The 19,228-nt window shown below is 35.6% G+C and overlaps 3 protein-coding genes and 1 pseudogene across 5 annotated transcripts; 2 read left to right on the top strand and 2 right to left on the bottom strand.

Annotated features, from left to right (window-relative positions):
- Positions 1–6,198: 6,198 nt before the first annotated feature.
- On the top strand, positions 6,199–9,848 carry LOC148844331 (uncharacterized). 3 transcript variants are annotated; one of them, XM_088957139.1, is made up of 9 exons: positions 6,199–6,438; positions 6,508–6,578; positions 6,653–6,723; positions 7,719–8,921; positions 9,049–9,090; positions 9,183–9,245; positions 9,313–9,372; positions 9,474–9,556; positions 9,716–9,848. In XM_088957139.1, exons 4-8 carry the CDS (start codon positions 8,613–8,615, stop codon positions 9,534–9,536), a joined length of 537 nt encoding a protein of 178 aa, XP_088813265.1. In that variant the 5' UTR covers positions 6,199–6,438; positions 6,508–6,578; positions 6,653–6,723; positions 7,719–8,612; the 3' UTR covers positions 9,537–9,556; positions 9,716–9,848. The 3 variants fall into 3 exon arrangements, with proteins under 3 accessions (XP_088813265.1, XP_088813266.1, XP_088813267.1); XM_088957140.1 differs by lacking the exon at positions 9,183–9,245; XM_088957141.1 differs by lacking the exons at positions 9,049–9,090; positions 9,183–9,245.
- A 2,210-nt stretch (positions 9,849–12,058) lies between these two features.
- On the top strand, positions 12,059–12,996 carry LOC148844330 (butanoate--CoA ligase AAE1 pseudogene; annotated as a pseudogene).
- Positions 12,997–15,230: 2,234 nt separating this feature from the next.
- Positions 15,231–15,593, bottom strand: LOC148844329 (uncharacterized). Its single transcript, XM_088959535.1, has one exon. It carries the CDS (start codon positions 15,591–15,593, stop codon positions 15,231–15,233), a length of 363 nt encoding a protein of 120 aa, XP_088815661.1.
- A 1,363-nt stretch (positions 15,594–16,956) lies between these two features.
- On the bottom strand, positions 16,957–18,102 carry LOC148844328 (uncharacterized). The gene has a single exon (XM_088959534.1). The coding sequence runs from the start codon at positions 18,100–18,102 to the stop codon at positions 16,957–16,959; it is 1,146 nt and encodes a 381-aa protein (XP_088815660.1).
- Between the last annotated feature and the right edge of the window lie 1,126 nt (positions 18,103–19,228).

Below are 19,228 nucleotides of genomic sequence, written 5' to 3'. Positions count from 1 at the left end.
AAATTTGCTTGCATTATTGTTATAACAATTAGCATAACTGAGAAGAAAAGACTAAGGTTGCGTTTGGAATAAATGTAAAACATCATCATCCACGTGTAAAAGTACATTGACGATGTTTTATCGAATTATATAAAAATTGATTGTTTGAGTTTCGAAATGTGTGACAAGAAAAATGGAGTTTTATATTGATTTTATGACGTAAAACTCCACTCCATCCAAATATTGACAAAACCGAACTAGAGTGGAGTTTTACGTTAATCTTGATTTACACTCCTTCCAAATGCTGACAAAACTGAACAGCCATAAACATTTACATCATTTCCAAATACAGCCTAAAGTAGTGGTGTTAGATGTGAAATAAAGGTGTCGTTATGGGTCACCCAACTTACCAGATCAAAGAAGACCATTGTTTTTATTTTTTGGAAAATTTATGGATTATTCCCCTTCATAATTTTTTATTGGTTTTCTAAATGTATTTCGATCTAACAATTCATATTTGCTACAACCATGGTTTTTAAAACCGGATTGGACCGCATGGTCGGACTGGAAAAATTGGGAACCGGTCACCGGTTCCGTCTTCCCCCAAAACTGTTGACTTTGGTCAACAAACTGCTGAACTGGCTGGTTAACCGTTCGAATGGTTTTGACTGTTTTCTAATTTTTTAAAATTTTTTATTTTTTTGTCAAAATGGGCTGGCCGTTCGGGTCAAACGGTCAAACTATTCAAACCGATAACCGGACCTCTGACCGATTCGGTCACCGGTTCATTTTTAAAATGCATGGCTACAACAGTGTCGTAGTGCTGTGCTGAAATAAGAAAAGCTCCCTATTATGTAAAGTCTTGTACCAAACCACCACCTATGCTACACTACCCTCCTTTAAATTGTGATGGATCCCCCCACCTATGGATGTGATAGTACTACTTGCATTGTATCAAATTATCCCATATATCATTGTTTCCGATTGTACAAACAAACAAAATTTTGTGAGGTGAGAGAATCTAAAAATTCCCTTAATGTAAATTCCAAGAAGACAGCTCGTTTATACAAGAGGATCTATGGCCTTCATTAGCAATCCAATCCACTACCTGATTCTCTTCCTTGTAAAAGTGGTAGTAAATAAGGTTTATTTTCCTCTTGCATTATTTTGTTGCACTCTTCGATCATCGAACAACATCTCCTTTGAAGTTTTTGGCAATGCAATTAAATTTACAACTGTCTAGGGACCACTTTTATCTATTGCTTGAAAAGGGGGATCACATCGATTCTTTTTTCTTTTTTTTATTTTTTTCATTAAGAAGAGTTTTTGAGGTTCTCAATATTCTCTTAAGCTCTCTAGAGGGTTCTAAATTCTCTATTATTGAAATTTTTTTCATGTGTATTTTTCCAAATATTCCACAATACAAAATCTATTGTTTCTTTTTTTTCAAAAGAGATAAAAATATCTTTTTTAATCCATTAGATCTATCCACAACCAGTTAACTGATATACGATTTCTCATGGTTGGGATAGGGATAATTAGGGGTGAGCATGGGTCAATTTGATTCGGTTCCATAGCAAAACCTGGAACCTACCTTGTAGGGATTGGTTTTAGGTTTTTGGAACCGGAACCTACCCTATGAAGGTCGGTTCTCACCTTGGCGGTTCCAAGGTCTAATCGTGGAATCCGTTCCTTCTTTACTTTTCCCCTTCAAGAAAAAGAAAATGAAATATGCCCTTCAAAAATTTGATTTTCAATAATGATAATATATAGTTTAAAACTTATATTATCTTTATTGATTAAATTGAGTAATTTAATATGTAGATTCTCATAATATATTAACATATGGTTAAAAATTTGTCATGATAATTTAAATTTTGTAAATATTACATTTTATATTATTTATTATACACATATAAATATTAAAATGAAAACAAATGATCAAATCACTTAAGCAACTCGATGGTCAAGTGAGACCATGGCTTTTGTAACCATTAGTGCTTGGGCTCCAACCTTCACATCCTTGAAAATATTTTGGGGTTTATTTCAAGGCATGTTCAATTCCAAGGCCAGTTCCACCAAGGTCGGTTTGGATAGGGTAAATCCCTAGACCTTGGAATCAGAGCCTCTCCTGTAATAAATCAGGTAAAGTCAGTTCAAGGCTGGTTCGAGGTCAATCCTAGAGATAATGTTATTCAACAACATATAGACTTGGCCTACAACTTGACAGGTCATGAATAGATTATTTACTTACTCTATATTTCCACATAAAGTGCATTATTCCCGATTACAATTGACACCCCGTCTCAAATAAACTATTCTTTTAGAGAGTTTATTAACAAAATATCTTGATTTTGGGAGGGAACTCTACTTTATTTATTTTTGATCTTTTAACATCTCATCCTCTTCGTCTTCTTTATTAAGACAAGCATAAGTTGAAGACCTGGACTGATTTGGATGCTTCTTACGATGGAGGACTATATCTGGGCACTCTAACTTGCAAGCAACAAATAAAGCACCTGAGACAGTCTATTAGAGAAATAGGCAATAGAAAGCAATCCAATCTGAATTGGGCTGAACACAATGGGAAGCTATTTGCCCTTCCCAGACCTATTTCTTACACATATAACATATGTAATGGCTTAACCTAATATTTATTTACCTAATTTGAAGGTGAGGAATATGATTGGTTTGTATATTGAGAGCAAGACAAGTCAATAGACCAATCCAAGCCCATCTTGATTGAGATAAGGGTCTCACAAGGATCTCATCACTTGATATCCAGCATATACCAAGCCAAATTGCTTTGCATTGATTTAAAAAGAGCTGGAAATAGGATCTAATGCAATTCAAAGTAGTTTCTCTATGCATAAAAAATATTTTCAAGGAAACAGTGACCAAATAAACTTTTTTATAGATGATAATAATAATAATAATAATAATAATAATAATAATAATAATAATAATAATAATGATGATGATGATGATGATGATAAATAGTAATATAGGAAGAAAGGAAAAATATTAGGTTTATGTAAAAGTGAAGCACAAAGATAACCAATCTTCCATCAACATGTAGTTTATCACATGGCCAGCAGATTTTTCAACGTTGAAGATCAAACGAGGGCCTATAACACTTGTCTAAACTGGCTTTACTGTGGACCTCACAACCATGATGTGTTCAACACCCCTCCCTCCCAAAAAGAATAAAATAAAATAAGAGAAAACACAGCGCATTATCTTTATCATTCAAGGAAATTGTTATAGCTTGAATTTTCTTACTTATTTCTTCCAAGAATAATTGTCTTATTTTTTTCCTAATCCTATTCATTTGTATCCTTGACAATAATCTCTCCCCTAAATTGTTTCTTTCTAGAGATTTATCACTGACGGGCGCCAACTATATATATGTATATACTATATAAAAGTGAGTATGTAGTGTGGAAGCTTTTTTGGACTAGAATTACCCTTTATTTCTTTGTTTGAGAAATAGTGTAAAAGTCATTTTATTATGCATGGCTTTAGTGCTAGCTTTAATTGCTACAAAAATGCCAACATTTATGTATTTAATCCATTTCTAATTGTAAGGATTGAAAATTTAACTTTAATTATTACTTTCTAACCTCATTTAATCTCTTCTTATTAAGTCTTATACTTAATGCATCAACTCCCATTTCCGGCCAATTGAGTGGTGACTCGGTTGGCATGTTAGCTAGGTAGTCCTAGTAGAGACATGGATTCAAGTTCCACTATTTCCACTTACATTGAGAATTAGTGTTTTGTGTTAAATACCAAAAAACTCACATTTTCTCATATTAAATTTTATATTTAAGTTATTTTTACAAGTAAATGCCACTAATTAGATCTATACCAATATTTTTAACAATACAAACTTATATATTTTAAAACTAACTAAAAAACAAAACCATTGTTTATCCAAGTGATGGCCAAGCAATTTAACAATCTCAGTCAAATTGATCAACCTATGGAGTCAAAGTTAGGTAATAAAATTTTTAAAATATAAATAAGTATAAAAAGTACAAAAATATAGAAAAATTAGACATATGTATGATATTTTTATTAATCAAATTAAAAAAAATAAATGCAATAAACAATAATTATTTTTATTGACAATGAAAATGAAATGCATAATTTATAATGACCAAAAATGAAATTATTTTATTGTTTGGCAAAGATAAATAATTCAACTTTTGGATCAAACGCGTTAACCTTTAATGTCATATATAAATAATAAAACTTAATAAAATATAAAAATACATAAATTTTGCAAAAAAAATAAACATTTAGGCATAGCTAGGAATGGAAATTTCACGGGAATTTTCAAGTATTCGACCGGCCCCAACCCTAATAGGACCCATTTATCAAAACCCTATAGGGTTTGGGATGGGTTTGGGTTTTGACTTTAGGGTATCCGATACCTGATACCTATGATGTATAAATATGAACCTATTATATTATATATCATGCACAAATTTATAAATTTTAAGTACTAAGATAATTATTCTATTATTAATATTTTATTTTTATAAATTTCTTGGGATTAAAATCATCATTTTATGTAAATTTGGATTTAATAGATTGTTTATTTCATTTAGCTGTAAAATGCTAATTTTTAATATTATTTCTTTTACTTTTTAGTTGGAATTGTAAATCATATATATGTATTGATTGTTTTTATGAACACAAAAGTTAATAAAATCTATTTTATTTCATAACACAAAAGGCGATATGGCTTAGTGGCTTAAAGTAGTGCTAAGAGACTTGGTGCTATCATTAATTGATGAAGGTTTATGTCACACTATAAGCATTAAGAAACTTTTCTTAGTAGAAAACGTTTGGTCAAGGGGTTCAAAAAGTTTGAGACGGGACAGGTTTGGGAAATTGAGAGAAAAGTTCAGACGGGTTTGGGAAGGGTTTGGAATCAGGGATACATAAGCGGGTTCGAGAATGGGTAGGGCATTTTCACGAGTATCCTACCCATTGCCATTCCAATTCAGGCACATATATAATATCATATATTTATCATATTAAACAAAAAGTAAGTGTGACATATTAGAATTATTTTATACATAGAAATTAAAAAAAAAATTACGAAAAAGTATGAACTGGTCCAATGCAGATTTCTGATTTCCACTGCATAGCTATACACATTCAAAATGCCAAAAAGCCACACTCTATGCACCAACGCCCACCCGTGAATTGCCATCAATTCCGAGCTGGCACCTATCTCAACAGTTCTTTGGGCCTACAAGTTCTGACCCTGGGCTGAACCATCTTTCTCCCAAAAAATTATAGAGAAAATTGATCACGTCTATAATTTTATATCACACTACTATTAAAAATATGAATATGATTGTGGAACTTTCTTTAAACTAAGATGCTCATTTTTTTTTTAATTTAGTTCCTATTTAATTGTGAAATTTAAATTGTAAATTAAACTACTCCTTTTCACCTCATTTAATTCCCTATATATAATTCTTACATTTTTTTGATAAATGAACAAAAAAAAAAAAAGATAAACAAAAATATAAAACATTACACAAAAGAAGAGTCTAGCCAAGCAGATAGGTCTATCAATGATAAGTGAAACTTCACAATTCCGTCAAATTTTCACATATTTGGATGAGGTGTTTATGTAATCAGATTTGGATTTTGCAATTTAATTGATAATAAAAAATAAAAATAAAAAATACATAAAATTTATAAAAAATTTTGAATACATTATTATTACCATTATCATCATTAAAATATAAAACATTACACAAAAGAAGAGTCTAGCCAAGCAGATAGGTCTATCAATGATAAGTGAAACTTCACAATTCCGTCAAATTTTCACATATTTGGATGAGGTGTTTATGTAATCAGATTTGGATTTTGCAATTTAATTGATAATAAAAAATAAAAATAAAAAATACATAAAATTTATAAAAAATTTTGAATACATTATTATTACCATTATCATCATTTAGAATTGCCATGTACAAGCACATGCACACTTATTACTCATTTAAAGGGACAATTAAAACCTAAATATCCTTCCATATACTACATGTTTTTCCATTTCCAGTCATCCCAGAACCGTTGTTTCTATGATCAAACGAGACAAACATCAATAGCGGCTGAAGAAGGTTTTCAAAATATTATTATTGTGGGAGATGCGCTGGTAATAGTTAAAGCTCTATTGGAATCGTCCTCCACAGACCTTAGCCGAGGAGTTCAAATCTGCGCCCCACCCAGTTTCGCCCCACAAACGCCCCACACGCTCAACATCCGCAACCACGGTGGCGCTAAATAGCGCGTGCGGGACTAACAGGACGTCCGTTAGCCCCTTCCATTACCCCCACCTCCTCCCTCTCGAGTGCCTGACCCCGAGTGCTTCTTCCTCGCCAAAGCATCTTCTCCTTCTCTGGCACCAGCGACCTATAACGACAACCGGCGGTACTCTCCAGCCCACCTTTTCACCTCATTTTTTATTTTTCTTTTTTTCATGATATTTCCGTTTTCCAGATATCAGAGAAACCGGCAGAAGAGTTATATTCTCCTTTTCTGGCACCAACAACCTACAACGACAACGGGCGGTACTCTCCAGCCCACCTTTTCACCTCATTTTTTATTTTTTCTTCTTTTTTTTTCTGATATTTTCGTTTTTCAGATATCAAAGAAAATGGTGGCAGAGTTTTCTTCTCCTTCTTCAGCACCGGCGACCTACAACAACAACCGGCGGTACTCTACAGCCCACCTTTTCACCTCTTTTTATTTTTTCTTCGTTTTTCAGATAACTACAGTTGTGCTATTTAGAGGTTGTTCCATACACGATTTAAGTGGATTATTTATATTTTACATCACTTAACGGAAAATAACACCAATAGATTTCTTTTTGATCAAAACCAGTGGATTTCTCATTTTGATGTTATCACTTAACGAGAAATTTTTGTTTTTTTCAGAAACCAAATTCTTGGTTTTTCCCACTTCATCCAATTTCCCCAACCAACCCTTCATCAGCTCTTTAGATTTCTTTGGGTACATCACATCTAAATCTTGCTTTGATAAACTTATCATTATGCTAACAATTCCACATATTTATCAAAATGCTCTCTAGTTTTGGTCATTCAAGGATACTTACTGAATGTGCATGTGTATTTTTAAGTGTTTATTATTTGGTGGCAACAATTTGTTGTTTGGTTCTGGTATTCATGTGAATATTATTTGTATATTATCTGTACTTTGGAGGCTTGTTGTTCTGTTTTTTAAGCAATGTTGTTGGATGTCTATTTTCTACCTTCTCGGATTCTGGGGTTCATATTTTACCCTTTTGAGTTCTGCCTACTATGTTTTTCTTTATATTTATAAAATATTGATATGTGTAATCAAATGGATTTAATAATGTGTAAGTACACACATGTTAAAAATGCTGGAGGTTAGGTCCATTTTCATTTCAGCCCTCCCAAGACACTAGATAGCTAGTACCATTATCGGGTCCTAGGAGAATTGGGTATGCATTGATAAATGTTGTATGTTATTAGACTCTTTTCTATGCTGTAAGTTATTTAATAAACCATTTGTATGCAGATGAGTATTTGAAAGTATTTGAATGCTTCTACAGGGACCATATCATTTATAAAATATGACCAATTTATTTTTTGTTGTATTATTTAATTCCATATTGGGTTAATTTCTTAGTTCCACATAAGAATAAATTGTGTTGGCATATGCAACAGGAAATGGAGGCCACACCAAACTCTATGCAAAGGTTGGTGTTTGAACTTGATGGAGATGAGGGTGAACCATTCAAATCTTCATTTAGCATGGGTAAAATGGAGGGTACCAACATGTCAATGCTTTTGATGAGGTATAAGCTTTGCCTAACATAATTGAAGAACTTGATAAACCTAATAATGTTTTGCCTACATGTGAGGAAACTAAAGGCATTGATGCAAGTATTGAAAATATCTTGAAAGAAAAATTAAGTGCTATTCCTAAAGAGTGCACTCCAAAGGTTGGCATGATATTTGAAACAATAGAGGAAGCATATGAGTTCTATAATATATATGCTGGGAAGGTGGGGTTTAGTACTCGAAAAGAAAATAGAGTTGTTGACAAGCGGACAAATCAAGTAAGATACTGTAAGTTTGGTTACTCTTGAGAAGGCAAACATAGTGCAAATAAACGTAGGGTCAATGTAAAGAAGAATAGACAAATGACAAGATGTAGTTGATGACAACTATGAAGATAAGTCATGTAAAAGATGGTTATTGTGTCATTGGTTTTGATGAGATGCATAATCAAATAGTCACAACCCCTTCCAAGTCACATATGTTGAAACCACAAAGAAAAATCAATGAGGCACAAGGTAATCAAGCTATAATGGATGTAGGAATTGCTCCAAAAGCAATAATGGAGTTGCTGGCTAGCGAGGTTGGTGGGTGTGAAAATATCAGGTTTACTTCAATGGATTTGATGATTTACTTGCGCACATAACGGACTAGAAATATGGAGAAGGGGGAAGCAGGTGATGTTCTGAAATATTTTGAAAACAGGGCAATCACAAGATCCATTGAAGGTGTTTAAGGAAGTTAACAATCACCGAGAAATCATCTATAGCATCTCACAATATGCAACTTGAAAATGAAAAAATTGGGTCTCCTTGCACTGGTCTTGATGGCACACAATCAGAAATGGATGTTGGTGTTAACATCAATGCAATGAATGTTGGTGATAACACCAATGCAATGGATATTGGTGATAACACTAGTGTTGAGGGTAGTTCTATGGGGATTGGGTTTCTGAAATCAGCAAAGGGATTTAAGCACAAGGTTTCCTTTGTACACTCTTCAAAAAGATCAAAAAATGCCTTGGACAAAGCACTAGTCAAGCGGAGAAGAACAAAGAAAGACCAATCTGATGGCAAATGCTCTTCACAGGTATTTTTCAATTTTCTTCAGTTTTTATTGTTCAAACATTTAATTGCTCTTCTATGATTCCTCCATTGTGAGTTTACAATAATTTCAAGTGAGTTATGTATTCTGACATCATGGAGTTACATTATAGTTGAATTGGCAACAACAACACACTATGCCCTCACCTTTTCAGGTAATTGTTTGAAATTAACTTAAAGTTTTAACCAAAGATCAATTTTAGTAGACAACAACTAATATATTCGTTACATATATTTTTTGCCACAGGCACCACATTGGTTCATGTATAACCATTCTAACTCTTTTGTAAATGATTTTCTCAGACAAGTGGTGTGTATGGATTTTTTCAATACTCTATAAAATCATTGCAATTCATAATTGGGCATTGTATCTATAGGTAGAGGTATCTGGAAGTAGGTTAAGTCAAACCATCTCTAGTGGATCTCATATCAGTCAGGTGAAAATATATATGTGCAAATGTCTATTTCTAAAAATGTGTTTTATTTTTTATTTTTATTTTTTGCATAATTGCAAAAACACTTTCATGTGTAAATGCAGGAATCATCTTGGATTGGACCACTCTATCAAAACCAACAACTAGAAAAGGCGGGGATGTCTTAGGCTAGCATGTTATCAATCAGGTGAAGGGAATTCACTTGATAATTTTCTCACTCTTATTCTTATTTTCTGGGAAGCCAAACACTACATGAAGGGAATTCACTTACTTATTGAACTGCATTAAACTATTTTATTATTTCATGGCTATGAAAAATTAACTTAAAATGTTATTTGGTTTGCAGGTTTTGGCTATGTCCATGAGCTCCATCCAACTTAGGAAAAAAAATGAAAGTAGAGAGGGAAGGTAGTGTAGTGGTTGGATAGTATTGTAAACTGACAAATTATATCTTGAACACTTCAATCATTTCTTCATCATATCCTTGATTTTCTATATTTTAGGAAAAATGTAAAGATTGGCACCATTATTCCATCATTTCTGGGTTTGATTTTAATCTATGAGAGATTATTTGGCGTTTAATGGATCCAGCCACACATGAATACACTGAAAATAATGGGTGAGGCCTTTTTATTGATTTAATTTTGAATATATTAATACTGAATTTTCCAATTCCCTACATTAGTTGTGAACACAATGCAGATTGCAAGCTTGATAATGCTAAGCGTCACCGTCTCAACCACCTGGAAAACCTAATAGAGAGTTGAAGGAATCTCATTAAGTGACTTACGATTTTGAGTAACGTAATAGAAAAGTTATGTGATTTAGCATTAGCAGTCTGTTAGCTATTAAAATATAAATTTTTGTAATTTTATATTATGCGGAGTACAAACATCGGCGAAACAAAGACTAGATTTATGGTTTATCTCAATTCATCTAAAACAGGAAGTGAAATCAATGGGCACACCACTTCTTTTTTCTCATTAATGCCAAAGAGATTAGATTAGCATTAACTCCAAATGAAATTTGTTCTCGGTGATGTGTGGTCTGGTTAATCAACTAGCAAGGCAACCCTCTATGGTTCAGATCGTTCAATATAATTTCTTGTTATAAATCTTGACCTGTTGTACTTTGTGAAAAAGTGGCAAATCTAGAAAAAATGGACACCCAAAAAGGCTAAGACCGAACCCAAACACACTGCTTCGATCCCATCCCACCGTCATATCTCCTCTCCTCTACTCTCAAGTCTTGAATGCATAATGTCTATGACATCGCCTGCAGGCTCACTAGAGGCCCAGATTGAAAGCTGGAGGGTGACATTGGCCTCAATCAAAATCATGTGCTGCACACTTAGACTAGTAATTGGTAAAGCCATGTGCTACACACTTAGTAGCTGGAGGGGTATCAAGCCATGTTTCATTTCAGCATCCATATAGATATAGACTAGTAATTGGTTCTAGCCTGAGTTTGTAAATCAACATCCATAAATCAAATACAAAACTTAAAACTAATTGGTGTTCTAGCCTGAGTTTGTAACCATTGCTAGCACATGGGTAAATATTTGAGTATCCATAAATACAATAGTTATCGTTTACTAGTAATTGGTTCTTTCACCTATATACTAATTCTTATACATGTACAAGAATACTATAAATACAACTACAAAACTAATAAGCAACATCTGCATAGTCTTCGGTCCTTCGGTAAATAATTGCTGTAAAGCCATCTTTGTCCTTCAGCAACTAATTTCTCTAACTTTTCAACACGGCTTTCTAGAATCAATGCATTGCTCTTGGTTTATGTAGCTTCATCTGAACCAGTTATAGGAATTGCCCATTCAAAAAAGTTGCAACACTTCAAATTGGAGTAGTTGATATTGGAATAAGTTTCCTCCTCGGTATCATTTACCTACAAACACACAATGAAAGTATAGTAATACTTACAGGTTTGCTAGGGCAAGTGTAAAATAACTTTTGATAATTAGCAGATGTCTTTGACACATGAAGTATACATTTTTTTCCACATTTGCAGTATCTTGCACTATACTTTTAGCCATTACGAAACCTAATTCCAGATGTGGATTGAGAACTCATTCTTCTATTGGTAAATGAAAATTAATTATTTACGGTCCGTTAGGCAAGTCTTTTTGAGAAAATCTTCTCATAGCTCTGACAGTCAATAAATGCATTAAGCTTTTGACATAAGATTTGGGCAGTCCGAAGACCATTTGACAGACACGCATCTTTCCGTGCGTTGTTTCGGGTCTTTCCGCATAAGATTAAATTGCGAAAGACACGGGAAGCTTCATTTGGAGCATCCCAAAATCAGCCCAAAATGGGCTTCCCACATCTTTTTGGCACCCCATCTTTTGGCGACAAGGTCTTCCGCGTGCCAAACGAGAATAGACCGATTTTCGGTCTTCTCGACTTATAAGAAAGATGCGCCAGATGGGGCCTTAATTTATTGCCTCCATAAAGCTCACTCTTCATTTTTAAATGAGTTTAGAATCAAACTAGCATGCAGGGCTGTCAACAGGCAAAGCTCAGCCAAACTTTGCCTACCTCCACTTGGGCTCAGGAACTTTTAGTGGGCTCAGGTTCTCCTAGGACCTGGTAATGGTAGCAGCTATCTAGTGTCTTGGGAGGGCTGAAATGGAAATGGACCTAACCTCCAGCATTTTTAACATGAAATGGCCACTGTCAAACTCAAACCCACCTTGTCATTCAGAAGCCAAAATCACTACCAGTTCCTCGAAGTTGTTCAAGGAGCACTTAAACTTCTCTCCAACACAAAAGCCAAGTTACCACACCTGATCCTAATTACAGAGTGCAATAAACCTTCCCCAATCATTAAAAATGCTGCCTCAATTTCTGGTGAATTGCAATATGAAAGTTTGCTAGAGGTAGGACAACTGAACTTTGATATCAGATGGCCAAAGAATGAATGGGACCCTATTTCATTGAATTATACTTCTGGCACCACATCAAGCCCCAAAGGAGTTGTTTACAGCCACAAGGGAGCTTAACTACCTGAATTCCTTTGAAGCAGTTCTTTTAAACTCCATGGGCCCGATGCCTGTGTACGTATGGACTATTCCTATGTTCCACTGCAACGGGTGGTGCCTCACTTGGGGTGTGGCAGCTGAAGGTGGCACCAATGTTTATCTCAGACATGTCTCTGCAAAGGGCATATTTGATAGTATCTGTCTCCACAAAGTAACACATGGGTGGTGCACCAACAGTCTTAAACATGCTTGTCAATGCACCTTCCAGTGAAAGGAAGACACTTCCCCACAAGGTTGAGATGATGACAGGCGCTGCACCACCACCTTCAGAGATCTTGTTCAAGATGGAGGAACTTGGTTTTGGCGTTACACACTCATATGGCCTAACAGAAACCTATGGTCCAGGAACAGTTTGTACATGGAAGCCTGAGTGAGATGCCTTGTCTGCTCATGAACAAGCAAAGATCAGGTCCCGCCAAGGCCTGCAACATCATGGAATGGAGGAGGTTGACATAAAAGATCCAGTGGCCATGAAGAGTGTACCAGCAGATGCAAAGACCATAGGCGAAGTAATGTTTAGAGGCAATGTGGTGATGAATGGGTACCTTAAAGATTTGACATAAAAAATCAAGTCCCGTCAAACCGATTCTTCAGTTTTTCAAAAATCCAGAACCGAAATCGAACTAATCAATTTGATTAACAGCATTTTACGATTCAGTTTTCTCAGTTCGATTCAATTTTTCGGTTTTTCAGTTTTTCATAGACACCCCTAACGCAAAGCTTTCTTTTATAAATTCCCTAAGAAGGTGGACTAATGAGGCTGCACACTTAGTGGCACGCCATGCCTTATCAATCACAAACATTTACACCTGGTTTCCTACTCCAGAATAATTGTATTACAAAAGATTTGTTATTCAGCTCTTGTGGAATTTTCAGGCCAAAAAAAAAATGAATAAATAGACAATATTGGTATATATATCATTAGTTTTCTATACTCCCACATGCATGCATTATAGTACAATCTATTGCGTGTCTCTAATAAAGGCTTTAATTTCTTATCGAATTAACTGGGGCGGTTTGGAATCACCTTCTACCTTCCTTCTATAAGTACAGAATAAAATAAGAGTCAAATACTTTGAAGTTGACAACTAAGTGGACCCACAAAGCTAGGAGAGATAAACGGATGAGCACCGTATTAGTGAGGCCCATTCGATGTAAGGATTTTGGATTTTATTAAAGAAACTTAAAAAGAAAGATCTCTATGGCTATGCTGATAGGTCACAATTTAAGAGATTTGTAAAATAATATTGTGATTGAGGTGAGAATGAACCTTGTAATTTTATTTGAATTTCGAACTTTCTATCTTACTAAATGATAGAGTTTAAATACAAAAGGTACTCAATTACTTAACTAAATAAAAGGAGTGAAACGACTAATTGACAATAAAATAGTCAACAATAATGGGATTATCCTCTCTAACTTATTGACCGATTCCTATGCAAACAAAATAATAGCAATAACAACTAATGCAAATCTTAAGTCATAATCTGCAAGCCCATGGTCCAGGTCACTCGTTGATTTGCATGTCCCATACAAATCGATGCATGCTCAATCCCCGTACCTTGGATTCTTGATAGGCACTTGAGTTGATTTTCTTGGCTTATCATTGCCCCATCTTTCGGTGGAACCTTGTCCTCAAGGTTCAAGTTGATATACTTGTTTCGTAGCTCCTGTGTATTTTCTCACGTAGCATCTTCTTTTAGAAGCTTTTTCCACTGGACAAGGCTTTCCTCAACAAAACTTGATCCTTTCTTAACCCATCTACTATCCAAAATAGTTTCAGGTTCCATAATAAGTTCACCATCATCAGTTATGGGTGGCAACTCAGTGCTAGTGGCAGTAGTCTCCCCTACTTGCCTTTTAAGCAGTGAAACATGAAAAACATGGTGAATTCGAAAACCTGGAGGCAATTTGAGTTTGTAAGCTACCTTCCAACATTTTCTTCAATTTGGCATGGACCATAAAAGTGACTAACCAGCTTTTGATATGCTCTCCTATAGACAGTTTGCTGGTGATAAGGATGGAATTTAAGGAAGACCAAATCCCCCACTTGGAATTCCACGTCCCTTCTTTTTGAATCGACCATTTGTTTCATTCGATTAACTGTTGCATGTAAATTGATTTTGAGTTGTTGTAGAATGGCATTTCAAGATACCATTGTCTGGTCCACCTCATCCACAGAAGATGCTCCAACTTGATAATTCGGAATACTTGGTGGTGGTCTCCCATAGAGAGCTTGAAAAGGTGTCATCCCAATAGAGGAGTGGTATGTAGTGTTGTACCAAAATTCAGCCCATGGAAGAAAAGAACTCCATTTTCGGGGTTGTTGAGAAACAAAACATCGAAGATATTGCTCAACACACCTGTTAACTATCTCGGATTGACCGTCGATTTGGGGATGATAGGCGGAGCTCATGTGCAGCTTAGTTCCAGACATTTTGAAGAATTCCCGCCAAAAGTGACATGAAAATGGGATATCAGTCACCAATAATTGATTTTGGCATGCCATGAAGTTTGACAATCCCTTTCATAAATTTTTCAGCTACCATTTTTGCCATGTAAGGGTGCAGCAAAGCCAAAAAATGAGCTGATTTACTTAGGCGGTCTACTACCACAAAAATAGTGCTTGGCAAGGGATGGGCAGTGGTTGAAGAAGACCCACTAGAGATAAAGTTTCTGATTTATTCTTTTGGCAAACATTGCAAGAGTCCACATATTGTTGAATCACCTTATGCATTGATGGCCAATAGAATTGTTGTGCCAATCGCTTGTATGTTCTCAATACCCTAGAATGTCCTCAATATGATGAATCATGGAATTCCTGCAATAGCTGATTGACAACTTGGGAATTAGGAGGAATTACTACATGGTTTTTGTAACATAGCAAACTATTCCACCATTTATAGGGAGTTCTAGGATTTTCAGTTGCAAGCTTGCCAATTCGGACCATGTAGGGATGCTCGTTGGCTTCAGTCTTGATTGCATTCCACAAAGATGTTTGAGGGACAAAAAGAGTATTAAGGCTAGGGCTGCCCATTACTCTTGACAAAGCATCAACAGTGAAATTCTCCCTTCCCGGTTTGTAAGTGATCTCATAGTCATACCCTAGCAATTTGGACACCCACTTCTGTTGTTCTGACGTCACTATGCGCTGCTCCATTAAATACTTGAGGCTGCGTTTGGCCAGTGTGGATGTAGAACTTTTGGCCCAACAAGTAAGGACACCAAGTCCGAATAGCTTGAACAATGGCTAGCATTTCTTTGGCATAGGTAGACCATGATTTCTTAGTGATTCCCAAGGCTCGACTCATGAATGCTATGGGTCTCCCTTGTTGAGTTAACATTGCTCCAATGCCAATACCTAAAGCAGCAGATTCAATGACAAATGGTTCATTAAAATTAGGCATAGCAAGTGTGGGAGTAGAAGTCATTGCTTGCTTCAATGCCTTGAATGCATCCTCTGCTTCTTTCGTCCATCTAAATTGCCCCTTTTTTAAGAGGTTGTGAGTGGCCGAGCTATAACTCCATAATTACGGACGCACTTTCTGTAATAACCTGTAAGGCCTAAGAATCCTCGCAAGTTAGAAACATTAGTGGGTCTAGGCCAATTAAACATAGCCTTAATTTTCCCTTGGTCCACCTTGACACCTTGTGGAGTTACAATGTGCTCCAAATATTCAAATTCTTGCTAAACAAATGCACACTTGCTAAGCTTGATGAAAAATTTGTGATGCCTTAATATTTCAAAAGCTTTTTTAACATGTTCAAGATGCATGATCCAATTGGGGTTATAAATGAGAATATCATCAAAAAAAGACTAACACAAATTTTTGAAGATATGGACGAAACATTGAATTCATAATGGCCTGAAAAGTTGAAGGAGCATTACACAAGCCAAAGGGCATAACCAAATATTCATAATGACCATTGTGTGTACGAAAGGCAGTTTTGTGAATATCTAATGGGTGTATCTGTAGCTGGTGATAACCTGATTGTAAATAAAGTTTAATAAAGAAGGCTGCCCCATATAGTTCATCAAGCATATCATCAACGGTTGGAATAGGAAATCTATCATTGATGGTTACAGCATTAAGAGCCCTATAGTTGGTACAGAAATGCCAAGTTCCATCTTTCTTTTTGACTAACAAAATAGGAGAAGATAAGGGACTTGTGCTAGACCTTATTAGTCCCAATTTTAACATGTCATGAACTTGTTTTTCTATTTCAGCTTTTTGAAAGTAGGCATACCTGTATGGCCGGATATTAATTAGTGCAATCTCCTCTTTGAGATTGATGTAGTGATCTATCTCCCTTTTTGGAGGAAGCTGCTTTGGTTCCTAATAGATGTCCTCAAATTCTCGTAACAATTGCTACATTTCCAGTTGAGTTCTTTGAGGCACTTCTTCCATGGCTTCTTGTAGACAAATGGAAATTATGAAATTTCCCTGCATCATCTCTTTTGAAATTGTTTTGAATTTTGTAGGTTGAATCGGTTGGTTGTCAATTCCTTCCAATTGATGACGCTAGTCCTTCCACGAAAACTCCATTGTCATTCTTTTCCAATCACAAACCACCGTGCCCAATTGTTCAAGCCAATGAACTCCTAACACCATATCCAACCCAATCAACGGTAATGAATAAAGAGTTAAGGTAAATGGAATACCTTGCAATAGGACTTGAACATTTTCAAATCTCCCTTGGCACTTTAGAGGATCACCATTAGCCACTTTCACATTAAAGGGTTCAGTTGGCACCACCGATAATTGCAACAATTCAACTATCCTGTCATTGATGAAATTATGGGTTGACCCACTATCAATAAGAACAATCAATTCATGAGGTCCCACCTTAGCCAAGACTCGCATGGTTCTAGCTGTTGACCACCTAGTGAGAGCATGGAGTGAAATTTTAGGTTCTCCTCGAAGGATGGTGTGAGCTCCCTCTTCATCATCTGTTTCACTTTCATCATAATTTCCTTCATGCAATAGCAACTGCGGTCCTTTGCATTTGTGACCCGGTACAAATTTCTCATCACAATTAAAACAAAGGCCTTGAACACGCCTCATTTGCATCTCAGTCCAAGTGAGCCATTTCATTGGTGGAGCAGACTTCAGTTTCATTGGGGAAGAGCCGAGAGTGGTCCTATTGAATGGACATGTAGCCTTCTCTTGATGGTTCAACTGCTCATCTCGCATCCTAGCCAAGTTGATGGCTTCCTTCAAGGATTTTGGCTTAAACATCCGAATCCCATCTGCTATTTTAGTTTTAAGACCTCTCATAAAGGTGTCCACCAATGCCTTTTGATTCCACCCCTGCACTCTATTTCCCAATCTCTCAAATTCCTTTTGGTACTCATGTAAGGATCCTGTTTGTCTGATCTTTGATAAAGACTCGTCAAGATCTTCACAATCTGTTGGACCAAAATGAGACCATAATTCCTCTACAAAAAAGTCCCACGACACCTCCTTCCCTTCCTCATGATAAGCCCTGCGTAACCACTGCCACCATTGATTTGCTTCTCCTTCCAAATGAAAGGAAGCCAAAGACACCTTTTGGGTTTCCAAAGTGCCCTGGTATTCAAAGAATTGGTCGACACGCATGAACCATTTAGTTGGGTCATCACCAGAATACTCGGGAAATTCGAGCTTAGCCAACTTAGAGGAAAACATTGGCCGTCCCCCTTCTGTGTTTTCACGAGAACGCCCATTGGAGGACTGTCATCTATGTTCGTTGACATTGCTAGAGGTTGGTTCTTGCCTTGTAAGCAAAACTTTGGAGATCTTGCTAATAGCAGTATCTAGCTGATGTAGTTTGTCATTAACACCCAACTCTATTCTGCTCAAATTAGCTTGAAGTCCCCCAAGACCCGCTTCTAGATTCTCGATTCTTTCTTTGTTGGTAGCCATAATGTATAGTGTTGATACCACTGATAGGTCCCAGTCAAAGCTATTTAAGAGATTTGTAAAATAATATTCTGCTTGAGGTGAAAATGAACCTTGTAATTTTATTTGAATTTTGAACTGTCTACCTTGCTAAATGATAGAGTTTAAATACAAAAAGGACTCAACTAGTTCCCTAAACAAAAGGAGTGAAACGGCTAATTAACAATAAAATAGCCAACCACAATGGGATTATCCTCTCTAACTTATTGACCAATTCCAATGCAAACAAAATAACAGCAATAACAACTAATGCAAATCTTAAGTCGTAATCTGCAAGCCCATGGTCCAGGTGCATGCTCAATCCCCGTACTTTGGATTCCTGATAGGCACTTGAGTTGATCTTCTTGGCTTATCATATGTCTAGTTGTCCCAAACCAACCCATTCCAATTCTTCCCCAACTTGAGACTAGCCCAAGCCCAACTTGATTGTATCAAATTCCAATGTGAGTTTGACGCGAATTGTTTAGATGAATTCAAATTATTTATGATTCATAAAGTGGGTTATTGTTTACAGATTAAATTTAATCTTTTAAATTAAAAATTAAATCTATATAATTAAAAATGTTATATAAAAAATAAACTTACAACATAAATTATGGGTGTCAAAAAAAGTTATCAAAATACAGAACCTACACAAAATATAGTTTGGTCATTTTCTAGTATATATATTAAATGAAAAATCATAAGACACATAGCATTTTATTTTTTCAAGAAAGAGTGTCTAGGAATTGGGTACTTGTTTACTTTCAAATTGAAATTCTCAAAAATGTGTATATCCACTTTAAAAAAGTGAAATAGTTAACTCCACTATCAAAGAAAGTGATAATTTTAGATACATAGCTACCTATAGAGA

Source organism: Nelumbo lutea, chromosome 8, assembly GCF_056320005.1.
Source record: "Nelumbo lutea isolate HS-2025 chromosome 8, American lotus-T2T, whole genome shotgun sequence".
In the NCBI taxonomy this organism is placed as follows: Eukaryota; Viridiplantae; Streptophyta; class Magnoliopsida; order Proteales; family Nelumbonaceae; genus Nelumbo; species Nelumbo lutea.
The sequence above is the reverse complement of the archived record's forward strand: the minus strand, read 5'-3'. Positions and strand labels throughout refer to the sequence as shown.